The 19,123-nt window shown below is 42.4% G+C and overlaps 5 protein-coding genes across 8 annotated transcripts in view; 3 read left to right on the top strand and 2 right to left on the bottom strand.

Annotated features, from left to right (window-relative positions):
• The window catches only part of LOC149718042 (adenylate cyclase type 3-like), a 34,222-nt gene extending 25,028 nt beyond the window's left edge, over positions 1-9,194 (top strand). For all 4 annotated transcript variants that reach the window (XM_089841853.1, XM_089841841.1, XM_089841847.1 and 1 more), the window contains 6 exons: positions 2,459-2,617; positions 2,893-3,039; positions 3,119-3,223; positions 3,297-3,420; positions 3,512-3,636; positions 5,807-9,194. In XM_089841853.1, coding sequence (XP_089697979.1) covers positions 2,459-2,617; positions 2,893-3,039; positions 3,119-3,223; positions 3,297-3,420; positions 3,512-3,636; positions 5,807-6,148 — 1,002 coding nt within the window. In that variant the 3' untranslated portion in view covers positions 6,149-9,194. The remainder of the gene's footprint in view (positions 1-2,458; positions 2,618-2,892; positions 3,040-3,118; positions 3,224-3,296; positions 3,421-3,511; positions 3,637-5,806) is intronic.
• A 15-nt stretch (positions 9,195-9,209) lies between these two features.
• On the top strand, positions 9,210-13,858 carry LOC149718041 (NPC intracellular cholesterol transporter 1-like). The gene is made up of 6 exons (XM_089842016.1): positions 9,210-9,341; positions 9,425-10,254; positions 12,098-12,251; positions 12,312-12,546; positions 12,629-12,874; positions 12,933-13,858. Exons 2-6 carry the CDS (start codon positions 10,174-10,176, stop codon positions 13,303-13,305), a joined length of 1,089 nt encoding a protein of 362 aa, XP_089698142.1. The 5' UTR covers positions 9,210-9,341; positions 9,425-10,173; the 3' UTR covers positions 13,306-13,858.
• Positions 13,619-15,165, bottom strand: LOC149718040 (programmed cell death protein 6-like). Its single transcript, XM_089842061.1, has 5 exons — positions 15,039-15,165; positions 14,730-14,890; positions 14,472-14,651; positions 14,249-14,392; positions 13,619-14,024 (listed from the first exon to the last, which is right to left on the bottom strand). Exons 2-5 carry the CDS (start codon positions 14,851-14,853, stop codon positions 13,798-13,800), a joined length of 675 nt encoding a protein of 224 aa, XP_089698187.1. The 5' UTR covers positions 14,854-14,890; positions 15,039-15,165; the 3' UTR covers positions 13,619-13,797.
• On the top strand, positions 15,165-17,263 carry LOC149718039 (uncharacterized). Its single transcript, XM_089841906.1, has 6 exons — positions 15,165-15,665; positions 15,738-15,844; positions 15,913-16,034; positions 16,102-16,427; positions 16,488-16,817; positions 16,886-17,263. The coding sequence occupies exons 1-6, from the start codon at positions 15,231-15,233 to the stop codon at positions 17,108-17,110; spliced, it is 1,545 nt and encodes a 514-aa protein (XP_089698032.1). The 5' UTR covers positions 15,165-15,230; the 3' UTR covers positions 17,111-17,263.
• Positions 17,224-19,108, bottom strand: LOC149718038 (dipeptidyl peptidase 1-like). The gene is made up of 5 exons (XM_089841955.1): positions 18,808-19,108; positions 18,449-18,740; positions 18,098-18,375; positions 17,899-18,030; positions 17,224-17,835 (listed from the first exon to the last, which is right to left on the bottom strand). The coding sequence occupies exons 1-5, from the start codon at positions 18,965-18,967 to the stop codon at positions 17,330-17,332; spliced, it is 1,368 nt and encodes a 455-aa protein (XP_089698081.1). The 5' UTR covers positions 18,968-19,108; the 3' UTR covers positions 17,224-17,329.
• Between the last annotated feature and the right edge of the window lie 15 nt (positions 19,109-19,123).

Below are 19,123 nucleotides of genomic sequence, written 5' to 3'. Positions count from 1 at the left end.
GGAAAAGTTGGCAACTTATATTTGGCCTATAAAAAATTTAAAATTTCTCTGAAAGAATTTTTTAATATCCGAAGCCGCCGCCACCGCTTTTTAGATGAAGAAATATTTATGAACTTTTATTATGATTTAAAGGAAGCCTTGGCGGCAGCGCTCCAAAACCCCCCCTCCCCCCTCCGGGCCTTTTTGGTGATTTATTTGGAGTGTGTTAGCTGGGGGGGGGGCGTACCAAAAATAACCGATCGATAAGTTAGAGTAAGACGATCCCTCGTTTCGTTAATGATGATTGAAGGTTTAATGAATTTATATTAGAAGTTGCCTCCTTAATGATTATTTCAAATGAACATAAATGGACCGCGGCGCCCCCCCCCTACACTATTTTTACTCTCTCTCTCTCTTTCTCAAAGTAGTAAGTAACATCTTGCACGCGTCATTCCTAACTCGTTACCGCCATGTAATACGATGGTCAGGAAAATATCGAGCTTTGCTCCTTAATAGGGAGCTAACAACTGGCTAGGGGGAAGAGATAGTCTGACGTCACTCAGCCCCCCTCTGGTTGGCATTTTTGAGCGTAGAATACTGTTTCCAACCGTTAGGGGGGGATGAAACTCCGGTAAGAAATAGAAGGGTGTGACGTTTCAGGGTCAGAACTGTTAACTCCCTGTACGATGGCCTCCCGAACTATCTGTTAGCCTCGTAATAAGACTGGTGGCCACCGCGTCGTGTGATTAAGTTTCCGAAGGGGGAGAAGTTAGACTTTGACCTGCCGAAAGGACTTTCCCGTATCTCTTATAGAACCGGAAGTAAAAGGTGTCGGGAACAGGACTATATCATACTCGAAAGACTTCTCCGTGTATCTTTCAGGACCAGAGTGATAACACTAAAAAAGTTGCGGAATTTAAGAGAATAGTGACTTTTTTTGGAACTAAATTGGCTTTGTCAATAGAGCGAAGGAATTAGTATCTTTTCGTATAGCTCAACTGGCAGTAAGGAATTTTCTTCCTTAATTGATTAGTTGCCAATTATTTCTTGTTTCTATCCTGACGCGTTCGACTACACGCCTTGTAGCTTCTAAAAATTATATACTTTTCTCGAAAGAAGCCGAGGTGGGGGTGGTAGGGGGTGAAGGCGGTCTGTCTCTATATCCGGCAGAGCCTCGCGGGATCCGAGTTCATCTTCTGTGAAGTCGGTAATTAACATCTAATGGGACAACGAGATTTTCTCTCTCTCTCGCCCCCTCCCCCCTCGCGAGTTATTCGGGGAAGTACGAGCGGGGGCTCGGTTAGTCTCGACGAAAAATAGCCGGAGGACATTTTTGATCATTACCCCCCCCCTCCCCAGCCAGCCTGGGCCACTTCTTTTATCTAATTTGTTAGAAGGCCCCTTAATGTAATATTTGCAACTTGTCTCGGGCCCAACCAAGTCCATCTCGTATAGTTAATGAACGCCGTTAATGTCGAGACTAAATCAGAGGAAAGTTACGTTGCCGCTCGCTCAGTGCCGAATACATTGAGAAAATCCCCTCAGTTACAATCATGTACTTAATAAGTTACTAAGTACTACGCGATTAACGTAAATAGCGACTAGGGTAGGGATGACCTCCATTTTTCAAGATGGCGACAGCGGATTACAAAAATATTTCTTAATGATCATCTACTAATTAAGAATAACGTCCCCGCCAAATTTCAACTTCCTAAGTAAAGCGGTTCGGTCTGGGGCGTTAAATTATAAGTCGGTCATGACGATACAATTGTGGATGGAGCTAAAAGGAAAGGGTTACGTAATCTTTCCGCATTCCCATTCTATTGCGTCTGTTTCCGGTACAATTTTTTTCCGCATTCCCAAAATGGCGGTCTCTATTGTGTCTGTCTGGGGAATGCTACATTCTTGGGGAAACCCCTCCTGAGGGTGGTTCCCAACCCGTTGGTATGTAGTATCTGCACTGTTAAAGCGGCATCCTTGAAGTATAGGGAGCCTGGCAGCTGGGAAACACCACCGCGCCGGCGCCCTGACTTCAAAGCTCAAAGGTGCCGCCGCGCGCCTTCCCTTCCGAATACCGGGGAATCCCCGTGGAGTATATATTTGGAAACATTGTTAGTTGACCGTAAAACCCTATAAGAAGTTGATGATTTAGGCCTTCGCCTTAGAGACAAGTTTAACGGGAATTTTGTAAATAACAGTATTTTTTTTTTTTAATAAAAATTTCTAATCGTAACAAATGTTTGAACTACGCGATTAAAACCAAATTTCCCATATCGTTTAAACTTAATTTCCCATATCGTTTGAACTTAATTTCAAACTGCAATACGTATAATAATTTCTAATTTCTGGCCCCCCTTTGTGGGTTTGAAATAGTGTCACCAAGGATTGCGTATAAATGCAGTTTTTTAAGGACTGCGAAGCAAAAATCGTTTTAGTCTAATGGGCTAGCCTAATTTGTCTCGGTATTTCTTTTTCCTAGTTTGAGATGACATCTCGTCGTCTCTTTCTTTGGCAAATGGAAGTGGAGGAGCAGAAGGAGAAGGTGGCCGACATGCGCCGGAAGAACGAAGCCCTGGTTTACAATATTCTTCCTCCTCACGTCGCCAAACATTTCCTGGGCAGTCGCAAGACCGACGAAGTAACCACTTCTCCTTTTTAATCCCCTCTCCAGTTAATCCCCGCCTGCCAATTAAAAACTTAGCCAACCCCCCCCCCCCCCGGTGTCAACCCTTTCGAGAGGACCACCCCAATGATCCGCTCTCTGTTATAGTCTAAATTAACCGGCCATTAGTCTCCAGTTTTTAAGTCTAAAACTTTAACCTATCGGGTCGTGGCTTTTAGCTTTATTCCCACTCCACGTGTTGCCCTTCTTTTTCATTTTAACGCGTCCTCTCTCTCTTGGCGGCGTTGCAGGACTTGTACAGTAAAAGCTACGAAGCCGTGGGCGTCATTTTCGCCGCCATGCCCAACTTTTCCGATTTCTACACGGAGGAAACGGTCAACAACCAAGGCCTGGAATGCCTCCGCTTTCTAAATGAAGTTATCTCCGATTACGACGCCGTAAGTGTACTTGCTTACTTACTCACTGCCCGATGCCAATACCACGCGACCCTTCCTCCTCAACCGCTTTCCATTTCAGTTATTGGAACAACCTCGGTTCAAGGACATCATTAAAATCAAAACTATCAGCGCCACTTATATGGCGGCGAGTGGTTTGAATAATGACAACGAAGACGATATCAAGGTGCGTAGACACGACGTCAGTCCCCACCCCTCCACCCCCCAAATAGACTTAATGGTTCTCGCTTGTGGCGCAGCCCGATACTCCGGTAAAGGAGAAATGGGCTCATCTGGCCGCTTTGACCGAGTTTGCTCTGACGTTAAGGGAGACGCTCAACAACATTAATAAGGAAAGCTTTAACAACTTCGTACTTCGAATGGGTAAATCTTCTTCTTCTTCTTCTTGGCGCCTAGGTCCACCCGCGCTCTCTCTCCCTCCCCCCTCTAAGTACTTGCGCTCTTGTTGTTTTAGGTATCAACCAAGGGCCCATCACGGCGGGCGTCATCGGGGCGCGAAAACCTCACTATGATATGTGGGGTAACACCGTCAACGTCGCCAGTCGGATGGAGAGTACGGGCAAGGCGGGCGGAATTCAAGTAAGGTCCTTTTCAATCTTTAACAAGATGGCGCCAGTATCTGCCGCCCCCCCCTCGACCTTTTACCAAGGAATAATTTGAAGCCGCCCAAAATTATTAACGAGTTTAATTCGCGAAAAACGTCCGTCATCGTTTTTTTTTGACGGAGTTTGAATGATTTTCACCTTCACCCGTCATCAATCTACCAACTCGAGATATCTGTAGCGAATTCGAACACCATTCTAAAGCCCCGTTTTCATTAGAGCGAGTTTCCAAACAGCGATATCGCTTCAAGATTTTAGGACACTAGAATATTAATTTTTATTTGTTTAAAGAACCAATACCGCAAACAGGGGCCGGGTAATTAAGCAAAACTTAACAAACAACCCCCTCCATAGGAATAGCATTAGACCCAACTTTGGAGGCTCGTAACTCTGGTTCTACTAGAGAGACGGGGATGTCCTTTGAGTATGTTATAGCCCAATTTGTCCCCCATCTAACCATACTAAAAACGTAGGGCTACGACAAACAGGGGCCGAGAAATTAAGCAAAATGTAAACAAACAACCCCTCCATAGGAATTGCATTAGACCCAACTTTGTAGGCTCGTAACTCTGGTTCTACTAGAGAGACGGGGATGTCCTTTGAGTATGTTATAGCCCAATTTGTCCCCCATCTAACCATACTAAAAACTCAGAGCTACGACGAACAGGGGCCGAGATATTAAGCAAAATGTAAACAAACAACCCCTCCATAGGAATTGAATTAGACCCAACTTTGGGGGCTCGTAACTCTGTTTCTACTAGAGATACGGGAATGTCCTTTGAGTATGTTATAGCCCAATTTGTTCCCCATCCAACCATACTAAAAACGTAGGGCTACGACAAACAGGGGCCGAGTAATTAAGCAAAACGTAAACAAACAACCCCTCCATAGGAAAAGCGTTTGACCCAATTTTGGAAGCTCGTAACTCTGGTTCTAGTAGAGATACTGGGATGTCCTTTGAGTATGTTTGAGTCCAATTTGTCCCCCATCCTACTATACCAAAGGTTTGGGGTTGCGTCAAACAGGGGCCGAGTAATTAAGCGAAATGTTCAAAAACATCCCAGAGAAATAGCCTCACACCCAACTTTAGAGGCTCGTAACGCTGGTTCTACTAGATATGGGTGGATGTCCTTTGAGTATGTTATAGCCCAATTTGTCCCCCATCCAACCATACCAAGAACATAGGGCTACGACAAACAGGGGCCGAGATATTAAGCAAAATGTTCGTCAACGTATGGTATCGTCTCACTTATATTTGCTATGTTACTTATGATTTTAGCACTGAACTTTGTAGGCTCATAACTCTCGTTCTATTAGAGATACGGGGATCTCCTTTGGATATGTTATAGTACTCTTTGCTCCCCATACAAGGATACTTTAAACTTGAGGCTACCTCAATATCGTCGTCAACTTATTTTTGTCTCACTTATTGTTAGGAAGTTACTTTTGATTTTTGAAAATAAACTACTAGAGATACGGGGATGTCCTTTGCGTAAGTTATAGTGCAATTTGTCCCCCATCTAACCATACTAAAAGCTTTGGGTTACGACAAACAGGGGCCGAGTAATTAAGTAAAACCAGAAGTGGTATGATACTAGAAGTATTGAGCTAACCAAATTCTTCACTCGGCATTAGTGAAAAGACTTGATAAAACGCAAACGGTTGGCCCTCTAGTGGCGGTTTCAGAATTTTTCCCTCCAAAACGTGAGACGCTCGCGGTGGTAGACGGCCGAACTAGATTCAAGGAGCCGGGTCCGTGTTCGGCGGCTTTAGGTTGAGGGGAAGGGGGTAAGAAATGTTTTTGGAACTCGACCAATTTTTCTCTCTCTAGTTTTAGCGCGTGGGAAGCGGCATAAAATCCTCAAATTTGTTCACTAGTGCCAGGATCTATTACCAATGCTAGAGCCCTTCACTTCTAGTCTCATGCCACTTCTGGTAAAACTTAAACAAACATACCTCCCTCGTTAGGTTACTTTTGATTTTTAACAATAAACTTTGGAGCCTCGTAACTCCGGTTCTACACCCCCCCCCCCACCCTATTGCGTAGGAGAGATCCGAGTAGTTTCCTTTCGAGTAAATTAATCAAAGTCGGCCCGAGACAAAAAAGAGAGAGAGAGAGAGAAATGTTTCTTTCTTTTGGAATAAAGGTGGTGGAAGAAACGGCTCGAATCTTGGAGGAGTTTGGCTACGTTTTCGAGCAGCGGGGTTGGGTCAGCGTCAAAGGCAAAGGCAAATTGATGACTTATTACCTCATCGGCAAAGACACGGACGCTCCTAAGACAAAGACGGACTCTAGCCCTTCCACCCATCGCCATCAACCTTCTTCTAGTCAAAATTCTTCCCCCAAAGTCACCCTGGAAATGTCTTCGCCCGCCAAGGCGCCCGCCTCCACCCCCTCCCCCACCCCCCTACGCCAATCCCCCGTTAAAGAACTGTCGGTGACCGCGACGACGGTGACGATTGATACGTCACCGACGACGACGCGCTAGACAAAAGACAATGGCGCGCCCGCCAATGAAAAATGAACCAAAAAACGGAAGCGCCTACACTTTATAGGACCTACACGAGTGTCATTTATTTTTTTAACAAAAACGCCAACCTCTAACCCTTTGACCCTCCTTTATAAAATCAATCCTAGGCAACAACCGCCGCACGACCAGACCCCGATGGTTTTTATTCATAACGGTATCAACTGACCAAGGCTAGTCACTAATTACTTTTAAATTAAAATTAAATCTTTATCATTCTTAGTGGAAAGGATCCTTGTATATTTCCCGATTGCAACCTTACTTTTTAAGTCGAATAACCAACCGATTTCGTATTGAGAAATGGTCATTTTAGGATTCGTTTTCGGTGCCGGTGTTAAGGGGGAGTGGCTAACTTACTCCGTCATACCTTATAGGCCGCCTTCACGAATTTCGCCACCAAATATCGAAATAATCGGGGGATAAAAGCGTATATTATTGAATATTATCGTTCCGCGTCATGATCCGGAATTTACGAATTGGTTTTCGAAGAATTTAATCGATTTTTGAATATCGAAGGGTATTAATCGTTGCAATCGGAAATATACACTCCTCTTTCGTAACGATGAAAATGATTTAGTCACGCCTCTCGAATCTCACGAAACGCCCTCGTTAAAGGGTTTTTAATTTAACATTTTATCAAAACGTTTAAAACCGTGGCCCTATCGCGGTCATCGCGGTACGGTCAAATATTCGTTAAGAAGGCACAATTGGTGATGAGAAACGTTGACCATTTATTACGTGAAAATACGGACAAAGTTTTTATTTATAAATAAAAAGCAAAACAAAGAGTCTGTGATCGCCTGGACGTCTTTTTACGTTTAATTCTTCAACAAAATAAGCAAGCAAACCTAACCCGAACTGAACTGAACTCTTTTCGAGTGAAAAACAAATGAAAATGGGCCCGTTCGCACCTGACGAGAGAAGACGCGCCTTCAAAATCAACCAACGCGCGACTCGAATTAAAACGAGAACGGATATCGCGACTTTAAATATTCGAAAATTCAACTCGACGGGTTTTTTAACTATGAAATAATGAATTTAATCGCCGCAATTAATTAGGTAACTGAAATATATTATCAGCCGCCATAATACCACGTCGTTTTCCTGGCTACGAAATTGAATGTTGAAACACGACCGCGTATTTTAGAAGAAATTTCACCTCGTTCATTTTCTCCTTGAACACGCCCCCCCCACCCCGCTCAACAACAACACAACAAAGTATAATGATCCTTAGCTCACGCACTTTCGACCGGGTTTGAAATTGAAAAAATAACCCTTCCTTAATATTAATTCTACAGGTATAACAAAAAGATAACGGAACAATATTTATTGAAATAAACACAAGAGTTGCTCAAATTAACAGAAACAATTAAGTATTTGAACGCGTGGTGTTTGTGTCGTGTGTTTTTTGGCGTGACCCCCCCCGCCCACCCCCCTCAGTCAAATATTTAAAGGGACAGCGACACGTACGAGTTGGTTAAAAATGTCATCAAATCGCTGCTTTTTCCCTTTGGAGAAAGAAAAGTCGTCTTGTCGTGATTTGAATGAAGCAATTTGAGATATTTTTCGCATAATTTTTATTGCGTCACTGTCACTTTAAATAAGCAAAATTCTAATTAAAATCAATCCGTGTGGGGTCAACACTTTTACATCTATAGTTTTTAAGCGTAAAAAAAAAGCGAATGTAAAATGTACATAATAGACTGAAAGCGCGCCTTGTTCCCACTGAAAACGTAAATATTTTCATTTTCGGTTCTTGTTGTACAAAATGGAGGAAAAAGTACGTACGCCTAGATAAATTTGTAATATTACGAAAACCGTGTAAAGAGAGATTTAAGATTTTCCTTTTTATACCAACGAGAAAATTGCAGTTATTTTTATGAAGAGAAGAAAGAATGTTTGCGAAGTTTGTGATGTAAACAAATTGTTCGGGGTTTTCGGGAAAACGAGGCGTCGATATTAAAACTTTTAGGGAAAAGAACTAGGTTTTTCGAGTTTACCAAACAGACAGACCAAAAACCAGTTCTATAAAAGATTATTATGAAATATCAGCGTACGCGATTTAAAAAAACCCCCTCTAGACTATATTCTACATTTACCTAATACCTCGATTTTAATGTACCTGAAATGAAAAGGAGTGTCCTTCACTCGTCTTTTAAAACCGGTTCTTCCACTAATTACGATGTAGTATTTTATTTTAATAATAATTAGGGATTCCGAATTATCGGCCGCTACGACTTCTTTTTAATTCGGGCATTCGGGTCAACCCTGACACGACACTGTGGTGGACACTTCCTCGGAAGTTGCGGGTCACTTAGGAACTGGGCTTGTCTTAGTTTAGGCGGAGGCGGCGGTTATGTCGGAAGTTCAATGCGAACAAGCCAAATCGAAAGTAGTTTGTGAAAACATTACGTTATTAAACTCGAAAAACCTAGAAACGAAGCGAGCTCGCCGCTGGAATTTGGTTTGAAAAAGGAATGATTCATTTTGGTTTTTTTTAAATTAAATCCTCAGAACCAAATAAAACGGAACCAAAAATGGTTAATTAGATCTTGTGAAATATTCGTCACATATCGTTCACATGTCCGTGCATGGCTTTACCCGTTCATAAGCTGTTAAAAGACGTCAGCACGTGAAACAATTTGCCCCGCCCCCTTCCCTTCAGACTGCCGCCAATTAAATTAACCGAACACTAATTAAAAGAAGACGAACCTTCATCCCTCGATCGCTGCTGTTAATTATTCGTCAAATATTTCAAACTTTCTTAATGAAAAATTGTTTAAAACAAAAATGACATCTGAAATAAGGTGCCTATTTTGAGAGAGAAAAAAAACTACCCTAAGGCTATTATTACTATGCACTGTAGTGGGGAATAAATACGAAACAAATGATATTTACGTAGACAAGCAAACAAACAAACAAACAAACAAAACAATAAATTTTGTTGTACTAACTGTAAATTGATCAGTGTCTAGAGAGAGAATTAAACAAAATGAATCCGTTATATAATCGATGAAGAATTTAACTTGTCCTTTTCAGTGACGCCTCGACCTACTTTGGGATCATTTTATTTATTAATTTGTACCGAGTTGATTTTGATTATTGGATGGAAACCGCAGCGGGAGATGTGATGTTTCCACTAAATAATGTCGAGGTTTTTATATTTTTATAATTAGAACTCGAGGGTGTTTTCATCCACGGACAAACTAAAGTATACGCAATTTCTCGCTCAAATAGTATCGTCCCTGAAGATACCAACTCTCTTGGCCGATTCTTTGGTGACAACCCTGAATCAGTTTGATCGAGTGACCCTACTCCCCCCCCCCCCAAGTTTCAAGATGGATACAATTCAAATTGGTTCGATTTCTTTATAAACTTTGCTTCTTTCAAAATAATTAAATTTCTTTTTGGTAACAAGCCGGTGGCGTCCAATGATAGGCTACCGTCGACGCCTTTGGTTAATTACTCCAAGTAGAGACTTAACTAGGATTGAAACGTGTGGCCACTTCATGGTCCCGTCGTGTCAACTGCCTGGAAGACTAAGGTAAGCTCCTGGCGCTCAATTTTGAATCGAGGAGCGCGGTGTCCTTATTATTACGCGAGTCGTAACTCTTTTTCTACGTCCTTGGAATTTTTAATTTTTTCAAATGTTATCTCTCTGAAGGAGCTACCTGTGTTTACCGCGAGCGTTCTTGGGTCGAGGTTGTTGTTTTAGAGAAACATTTCGCCGAATTTCTGCTTAAATTTTTCCTTGTGGCGGATTCGAACGCCACCTACTTTACTCGTGGAGTCTGTACTACGAAGCGAAAGTTTTGAAAGCGTCTTTGGTGGTGGCATTTTCTGTCCAAGAACGTACGTTGATCGCGTAAGACGTCGGGAAAAAACGGCAAGCGCGAATTACCAAACTTTTCAAATAGCTTCGGGCTTTGAAGGAAATTTCTACCAAAAAAGGGAAAAAACTTTCGGTAAAATTAGAATTATAAAAAATGGCGTCGACGATACCAAGGCGCCTCTCGCTGTCTGTCGCCGTCTTATTACTAGTCACCCTTCAACTAATCTCCAGTCAAGTAAGTTTCGTTCTGATTACCATAGGACAGCGTCCTTAAATTACAAAGTTTGTCAGTCCACCTTGTGGGAGTATTTTCTGTTGACTGTGATAATCATTTGTAAAAAGAATTTAAAATCAGTCTGGCAAATTACGGTCGTGTTTATAACAATTTCATTTAGTTGAAGTCGTCCAAGAGTCGGACGGTCCCTAAATAGAAGGGTTAAGTAAGATTGTCTCTCGAAGAACGGGATACGAAGATATTGTTTTACAGGATGTTTCGAGTATTTAGTTTCAACGTGAATATATTCATGTTAACCGCGAATACCTTACACTATTCCACGTTCCCTCCTTCGTCAATGAATTTATTTTTTAGTAGTAGATCTTTAGAAATTGGCCTATTTATTCGCGTCATACCTCTAGAACATTCGTCACTTACCATCGAACGAAAATAACAGTAAGAAGGAGGCATTCGAAATATTATAACCGGTTTAAACGAGAGCGTATGGCGCCGGAAGCAATTTGCCTATTGTTTGTTCGAATCCAAATGCTCGGAAAAAATGAAATATAAACCGAGTTAAAACAAATAGGAACTCTTTTAAACGCGGAATATAAATTTCGGCTCAAAGGTAAACGACTTTCAAAATTTCCAGGTGTATTTTTGTATATATAGGTCGATCTTCTCGCGTACTCGGCCACAATATTTTTTCAATCAATTCTTAGTTTATTCCTTATAGCGAAAACTCTATTGTTAAACGAATTCACTCAGCCATTTCTCGTTATTCAATTCAAATTTTCAAATTATCACGCCATTTAATTGAAACCCACGTGACCTAATAGTTATTAGTCGTCGCTTCGGCTCTTTTTTCGACGAGGCTCGAGTTGGCAAACGAAACTTCGTGAAAACCAAGGTTAAATGGATGAAGGGAAGTTGGCAATACGATCGAAAAGGCGGCATTTTAGTATCCCTTTATAATACATATCCAACGAGGGCTTTTTTGCGGTAATTACCATGGATAAAGAATGCGCGTGAGGAAATTTGTTTTCACGCTATAGGATCGGCAACTCCCTATCTCGAACGACAGAATATTCTGTATACACTCTGTTACAACGTCGGTTGTCAGCACGCGCAAAGCTGTTTCTCTATGTAACGTAGCTTTGTACGTGCTGTCAAGAGACAAAAAACTTCAGGATCTTCAGGATTTAAAATATCCGCGAGTTTTTTAGCTCGAGTGCACGGACCTCTAGGCCTTAGTTTCAAATATGTGTGAAATTGCATACAGTCTACTACACGTATTTGAAACTAAGGCCTAGAGGTCCGTGCACTCGAGCTAAAAAACTCGCGGATATTTTAAATCCTGAAGATCCTGAAGTTTTTTGTCTCTTTGCAGCACGTACAAAGCTACGTTACATAGAGAAATAGCTTTGCGCGTGCTGACAACCGACGTTGTAACAGAGTGTATACAGAATATTCTGTCGTTCGAGATAGGGAGTTGCCGATCCTGTAGAGTGAAAACAAATTTCCTCACGCGCATTCTTTATCCATGTAATTACGATGGGAGTTTCTTAATATAAGCGTTGTCTTTTTAAGTTAGATTTTTCCTGGTATAACATCAATCAATCTCGTAAGGCGCTTTGCGTTTACCGTCTTTTATTGAACGCCGCGAACCAACGAATAATTTCATAAATTCATTACGAAAGATATGGGTCACCCCCCCCCCCCGTATTATCGGAAAATTCACTTTCCATCGTTTTGACATAGTTTTCTTCGAGTTCGAAAGTACCCCTAACTCGGAAGTGACTGATTGAAGACTGACAATTGATTTCCGACTTACGACACGCCTCTCTTTAATTTCTTTTTGTAGGATGCTTCGGAAGGTGGTTCGTGCATTATGTACGGGCAGTGCGGCGAGGGGGATTACGGTTCTTTGAATTGCGTTTACGATGGAAAGGCCAAAACTATTGACGACTCCGAAGCCATTTCCATGTTGAAGCAAATTTGTCCCGAATACGTTGATGGTAATTACTCTCGTGGTAGATCTCCGTTTAGAATGAAATTTATTCTCTAAAATTGTACAGGAGACAAAGCGACGACTTGTTGCGACCCTCAACAAATCGAATCCATGGACGCTAACTTTAAATTACCCCAACGTCTTCTGGGAAAGTGTCCTTCCTGTTTCCACAACTTCCGAAAAACCTTTTGCAAACTTACCTGTTCCCCCAATCAAAGTCAGTACCTGAAAGTAACTGGAACCGTCAAAAGTGACGAAGGCAAGGACATGGTCACCGAAATTTCCTATTACGTTGCTGAATCGTAAGTTCAAAGTGGCCCGGGGGGGGGGTTAATTTATTTATTTATATAATAGAAACTAAACAATTTGTTTTTGCATGTCAAGGTTCGCCAATGGATTATTTAACTCTTGCAAATCCGTGGAAGGTATTATTCCCGGGACCCGAGTTATCGACTTGATGTGTGGCCGACACGGTTCCAAATGCGACGGCGTCAAATGGCTTCGCTTCATGGGCTCCACTCCGGAAAATCAAGGTTTCTCTCCGGTCCAAATTAACTACAACTTTACCTCCGAGCCAAAGGTTGAAGACGCCGGTCAAGTCTTTTATCCCATGGCTGAAAATACCCACAAGTACGCCATGACCTATTCGCCCCTACAATTGACATTAACCAATTGTAAAATTTCGTAGATGCAACGTGGCTCCCGACGCGAACGAAAAGGCGTGCGGTTGCTCCGATTGTCCGGCCTCCTGCGCGGCTGCCACCAGCACGACTACCACCACCACCACGACCACCACTACGACTGAAAGTAGCGCGTCGACGGACAAATCCATAATTGTGGAAGGTTCGTCCAGTCCCGTCAACGCGGACGCTCCCTCTTCCAGCACCCCGTCGTCCGATAGCGCCTCGGCCATTTTGAATGCCCGTGGTGGCGCGGGGGCGTCGGAAAGCGATACAACCAGCGGCGCCTCGGAATCGAGACCCAGACTTTTAAACAACAAGTTGTTTAGAAGGATTTTGTCGCCATTGATTGTCATTGCTCCCGCCTTTGCCGACGATTAACTTAATAATATCCAATACAATTAATCAGCCAGGGATTTTTATACCAAAGTCGTTGTTGGGTGTCAACCATTTCATTTTTTCCCCATAGCCGCCGCGTCACTGACACGGACATATTCCATTCTTTGGGCAACTTACAAATCCTCGTGTTTGTACATACACGATTGTTGCGTTTTATTATAATTATAATTTTAAAAAACGTGTTGACAACTTTGTTGAAAATATGAGCAAATTTTATTAACAGGAATTATATTGGTAGTTTGTTTCCGTGGCCACGTGACAGCTTTTATAAATACGCATTACTGGTCATCACAAGTTGAAATAAAATAGACAAACTTTATTGGTTTAAACAAAACTTCTTTTCAATAAAAAAACAAAAGCGAAAATACATAATTAAGGAACGTAGGCATAATTGTTTGAAAATAATATTTTAACATGAACAACATTTTGAAACTGAAAGTGTTCAGGCACTATAAGAGTTCCGTGGAATACTTCTTAAGGTTTTGTCAGGAAAACGACGCCCAAAAAATCTTCGTATCCAATTTGTATGACGCCGGTTTTATTCGTATCTCTAGCTCTGAAAGCGTTCGTGTACAGTTGCATCTGCACTAAAAACGTGATGAAATCGTCCAGGGATACTCTGGACTTGGTTTTCGGGTCGTATTTCGCAACTACCGATGAAAAGAATTCCGGTGTAAGTCTGTAACCCATCTCGGAAACGGCTTTAAAGAAAAAACCGTATTAAAATTAAAGGTAATTATTAATATTTCAACTATAGAGTGCTGTCAGAAGCGCCGGTGTGACGTCACCCATGCTGTTTTCCCATAAAAAATAAAAACCGGTAACTGTCATGGCCGCCCATCGCTAAAAGGCAGACTCGTGACGTTTAACCTTGGATCTGACGTCACAACTGACAGCACTCTATTTATTTTCGCATATGATTTACCAGTCATAAGTTCACCCTGATCAATACTGCCGGATCTGTCTCTATCGTAACGTTCAAAAACTGCTCTCCATTGTTGCAGGTAGTTCCATAATCCCTGAAATTCAACCGCGTCTATCGAACCGACTTTACTGCGATCAAATAATGCTGAAAATTAAAAAAAAAACAATCATAATTTTAATTAATTTATAATGTATGATAATGCTAACAATCAGAGTGAACTTACAGATCATCATTCGACAAGCTTCTTCGGTAAAAGTGGACCAGTTTCCATTTAGTAGAGCTAATTTTAGTTCCCTGGCCGAAATTCTACCCGACCGATCTTGATCAACGGCAACAAACCAATTGTAGATGTTTGGATCAACACCGGGAGGCACCCCCTGCGGAACCCCTTGCTGCCAGGCATCTAAGATACCCCCCACCCCAGAGAAACGCTTATAATATCCTCAAAACTTGTACACCAAAAAATATTTGGTTATCTTACTTTGTTGAGGTGCTTGCGGAGGTGGTCCCTGTCCCGGATGTCCGTAATATCCCCCAGGCGCTTGGATTTGACCCCCCGGTGGGGCGTACCCTCCGCCAGCGTTTTGTGTATAAGGGTAGGCCATGAAGAGACTCGAGTATGGGTATCCGCAGGTCCAAGGCCTGACTACGACAAAAATCATGAAATATTTATTATGAGTGGCTAAAAGTGCGACTCTTTTTAGGGTAGAAATTACATAAAACAACAATATAGTGGGTAATTAGGCCTAATTATTTGGTAAAGTAGCGATAATTTGTGGTTAAAACATACCCAATTTGGTAATACTTTGGGAAAGGGGAAATGTATGGAGTTGATAAACCTTGGCTTGGAACCGCTGCGGAAGTTGTCCTAGCAGACGAATTTAAGGAAAAAAGATGTGGTTTTGAGTTTGTTTTTGTTGTTTATTTCTCGAAATTAGCGCAAGGCGCGATCATTGACACTCATAATTTCATTCTGTTCTAAATGATTAGGCTATTTAAGCCGTTGAAAAACATTCGCGTGATATCGTGCTTGCAAAAGTACACTAAACACTCTAGATCTCGAAATTTTCAGACATGGCGTTCTAGTTTGACGAAAAATCTCTTTGAAAAACGAGCACCGAGCATTCGCATTGTCAAATGTTTTTGCTCAAAAACTGGTAGCGAAATTTTGTCATTGAAACCGGCGGAATTCGAAAATCTTTTAAAAGAAAATGAAATCAGTCGATGTTTCGCGGTGTGGGACAGTAACGAGAACAAAATGGTCGTTTCGCACGGGGTATTGCAACCGTTAGCGGATTGGTTAAATGACGGGGAAAATCCTCATTTCGAGCAGCATGAAGCTGTATTTATGCAGTTGGGAATTAGAACGGGTCACTTACTAGGGGCTTTCGTATGGAACAGTCAGAGAGGGCAAGCGGTACGTATAATAATAACATAGCCTTCGACGTACGTGTCGCGTCATTTTGACCCGAGCTAAAATTTCATTAAGTGTGGAGGTATTAGAATGATGGAATATCAAAATATGGAAGGCCTATTAGCGGATGGGTTGCGCCTGTCTTCGCGTTTAGGTCGTAAAAGCGCCTTAGCTGGCTTGTGGTAAGAGACTCCTTCGCACACTGCAGCGTGCCATAGTGGAAATCTGAATCGTCTAGGAATTATTATAGGATTGGGGGAGGCAAAGGAATTATCCCCGAGACTGAGGATAAGCAGCATGTTAATCCAGTATATCGTCAAAAATTATTTTGGGACTACGGAGATTTCGTATCCTCGTTAAACGGATGCTACGGTGATAGTGACGCCAATGTTTAAAGCCTGGCGCTAGTTCTAAATGGCTTTACAATGTAACGTTTTAGTGGCGGGAACCGACGTAGGAGTTAACATTCAAGACTTGTATAACGTCCACTCGAGAACGCGTTGGAGCGTCTGCGGACCCGAAGACATAGGAGGGTGTGGAAATCCGTTTGAATTATTGGTGAAAGGGGTCATGTGCGCCATGGAAGCCGCGTTAGATCACTTGGGAATCGGTGGTTTTGAAGGGAAACACGTGGTCGTGGAGGGAGCGGGAGGCATTGGCACCATTCTGACGTCGTCCTTATTGGAGGCCAATGTTAACTGCGTTTACGTAACTGATACCAATACAAAAAGAATAGACGACATTGTCGATATGCTTGGTGAAAAAGTAGGCGAATATTTTAGCGGCGAAAACGGCAGCAATTACTTCACCATTTGAATTCTTTAGGGTGGTGACCGTTTATTTGTCGAGAAGGTTCCGATTGGAGATCATTCCGTTTTAAGGCGAGCGTGCGATATTATAGCTCCATGCGCAGTAGGACACGTTTTTACGGAAGATAGCATACCGCACGTCAACACGAAAATAATTTGCGGAACTGCCAATGCCCAACTGAAAAATCCGGATGACTGCAAATTATTAGAACAGAGAGGGATAGCTTACATTTTTGAATCTCTGGTCAATCGAATGGCTATCGTTTCTTCGTGCTACGAATCAATTGGACGAATGCCGCTCGATCCGGCCATTGAGAGACACTTTGATAAAGAATGGGACCATTCCGTAATTATCTCTACCCCCTTTAAAGTCCATCGAACCGGACTAACTGGTTGTTTTTCTTGGCCGTCTAGATTTACGTTTTAACCAGGCGAGTTTTGAAGGAAGCTTCGGAGAAAAACGTCACTACAATCGAGGCGGCGAACCAATTGGCGAATGCCTTTGTGGCCACGCAACATCCAATGTGGCCTAACAGGGGAAAATTGATTATAGATGGTTTGGTCAGTTCCAAATGGCACGAAGGAAACGATTGTTGGCGGCGAAGGTCGAACTTCGCTCCTGCCATGGGTTGCGCCTGAATCGGTGCCAGGCTGGAATTGGGTCACGAAAGAATAAATATTTTTGTTAAGAAATAAATATAATATTAGTTAGGTTGCGGGTTGTTATACCTGAAATATTTTATGTACAAATATTTTACGTGTTAAAAAATCATTTTATTTTTTTAATGGAAATCGTATTACATTAATGTTGTTTTGATTAGCGCCATTTAAGGGTAAAGAGAGGCGTGGCGGGCGGACTTAAGGGATGGGGAAAGCCTCGACGGCGATTGATTCAATGTTGCATTCGTTGGTTCCTCGACGTATGCGGAAGTAGCCGTCCTCTCCCCACGAAGTTCCCCAGGAGTTTTTGACCAACCAGTATTTTTCGCCGGATTCCTTGTCAACTCCGTATCCGACCAACAAAACGGCGTGGTTCGTGATTCCGAATGGATTAAAGCCGAGCTGGTTATCGGTCAGGCCAGTGTGATGGTAGACGCCGCCGGAATACGACATAAAGTCGTCGTAGACTTCGAAGCTAACTGACATGGGGCCGTGACGCATCAGGTTTATCATCATCAGTTCTTCGTTGCATCCGCCGTAGAAACCTCCGACGTAACTGAACTCGGCCGAATAATATCGACGACATTGCTTATCAGTTTGGCAATCGGAATCTTCTCCTTTATAGGGGTTGCATTTTTCAGGGACCATTCCGAAATCTTGCGTGTATTTGCCGGCAATCAAATACGGGAAGCCGCCGTCGCAACCTTTTTAAGATTTATATTATTGTATTAACCCGTCAAGGAATTAAGGCACGGGTTTGTTCAAACCTTGGGAATATTCGGAACAACTGACAACGTCTTGCGGTGAAAGGATGACTTGGTTCGAGTTGTTGGTGGCCACTCTTAAACGCGCTTCAATCATTCCGACTGACGAGAAAGCGTAGCAACTTCCGCAACTACCTAAAAAGGTTAGGCGTAATATTTGCCGTTATTATTTGCCTCCCTATTGACGCCCAAAGTCCCTTGCCTTGATCTCTAACCGGAGATACGTAGTTTACCCCATGAACATTCCTCCAATCTAATTGCTTGGGCAAATTGGTGGTCAACCGTTTTAATTTCTCGGACGCGGGAGCTGGTTTGGGAATGTTGTGGATTCTAGATTTGATACCACCTTTTAGGCGCAAAATATCAGCCATTGGGACATTGTGAAATTGGGGATAGGCTTTAGCTTTCCACGATGATTGGACAGCGTTAATGTTCCTAATCAAGTTTTCGTCTACTTTGTACAATTGTCCTTCGAGTTCCCTACAAATTTCAATGTTTTAAAAAATAGGCGGTTCCGTTCAACTTTCAAGTTGGGAAAAATGATTATCGTTACAAGGGCTTTTCCTGGTGAACTTTCGGGGCCACGGCTCGCACCTTTTTGGCGCTATAACAAGCCCAATTGTGCCCGAGAACATCGTGAGACCATCCCGGTAAAGTTTGATCGCAGTAACTGGTGACGTTCGAGCCGGACTGAATATACTTTGAAAATGCAAAGTATTTTCGGTAATTGATGACCACTTCGAAACCCTGATTATAAATGATGGTCCAGTATCCCTTATTGCCATTTTGGTCGAAAACGACATTTGGAAATTGAAGATCAACCCTTAGAGTGTTTGTCACGGGACCTGAAAGAGATAACGCTTTCGTTCTATCGACGACCCTTTAAGCGTTTTGGGAAATTTGAAGCTTTACCAGACTTTGAACAATCATCTTGGGAAGCGCTTTCCGACAGGTCCCAAAGTCCGTGAATATCTTCGTAAGTGCAATTGGCTGGAGTGTCCCCGTAAACGGTCCTTGTTGTTGTTGTCGAAACAACAACGACAAACAACGAGATACTTATCCAGTTCTTCATTTTGGAATCTAGTTCGTTTCGAAACTAATTCGAAAATGAAGTGTCGGGGAAAATTTTAAGTGGGTGGATAGTCGCGGTGGCGGCGGCGACGGCCGATAAACTTAGTCTGATAAAGATTTCAATTGTAATATTATCTGACAAGTGGATGACTTTTAC

Source organism: Phalangium opilio, unplaced genomic scaffold (genome assembly GCF_054372755.1).
Source record: "Phalangium opilio isolate 3A_F unplaced genomic scaffold, DU_Popi_V2 ptg000003l_1, whole genome shotgun sequence".
NCBI lineage: Eukaryota > Metazoa > Arthropoda > Arachnida > Opiliones > Phalangiidae > Phalangium > Phalangium opilio.
Note: the sequence above shows the minus strand (reverse complement) of the source record. Positions and strands in the feature narration are given on the sequence as shown.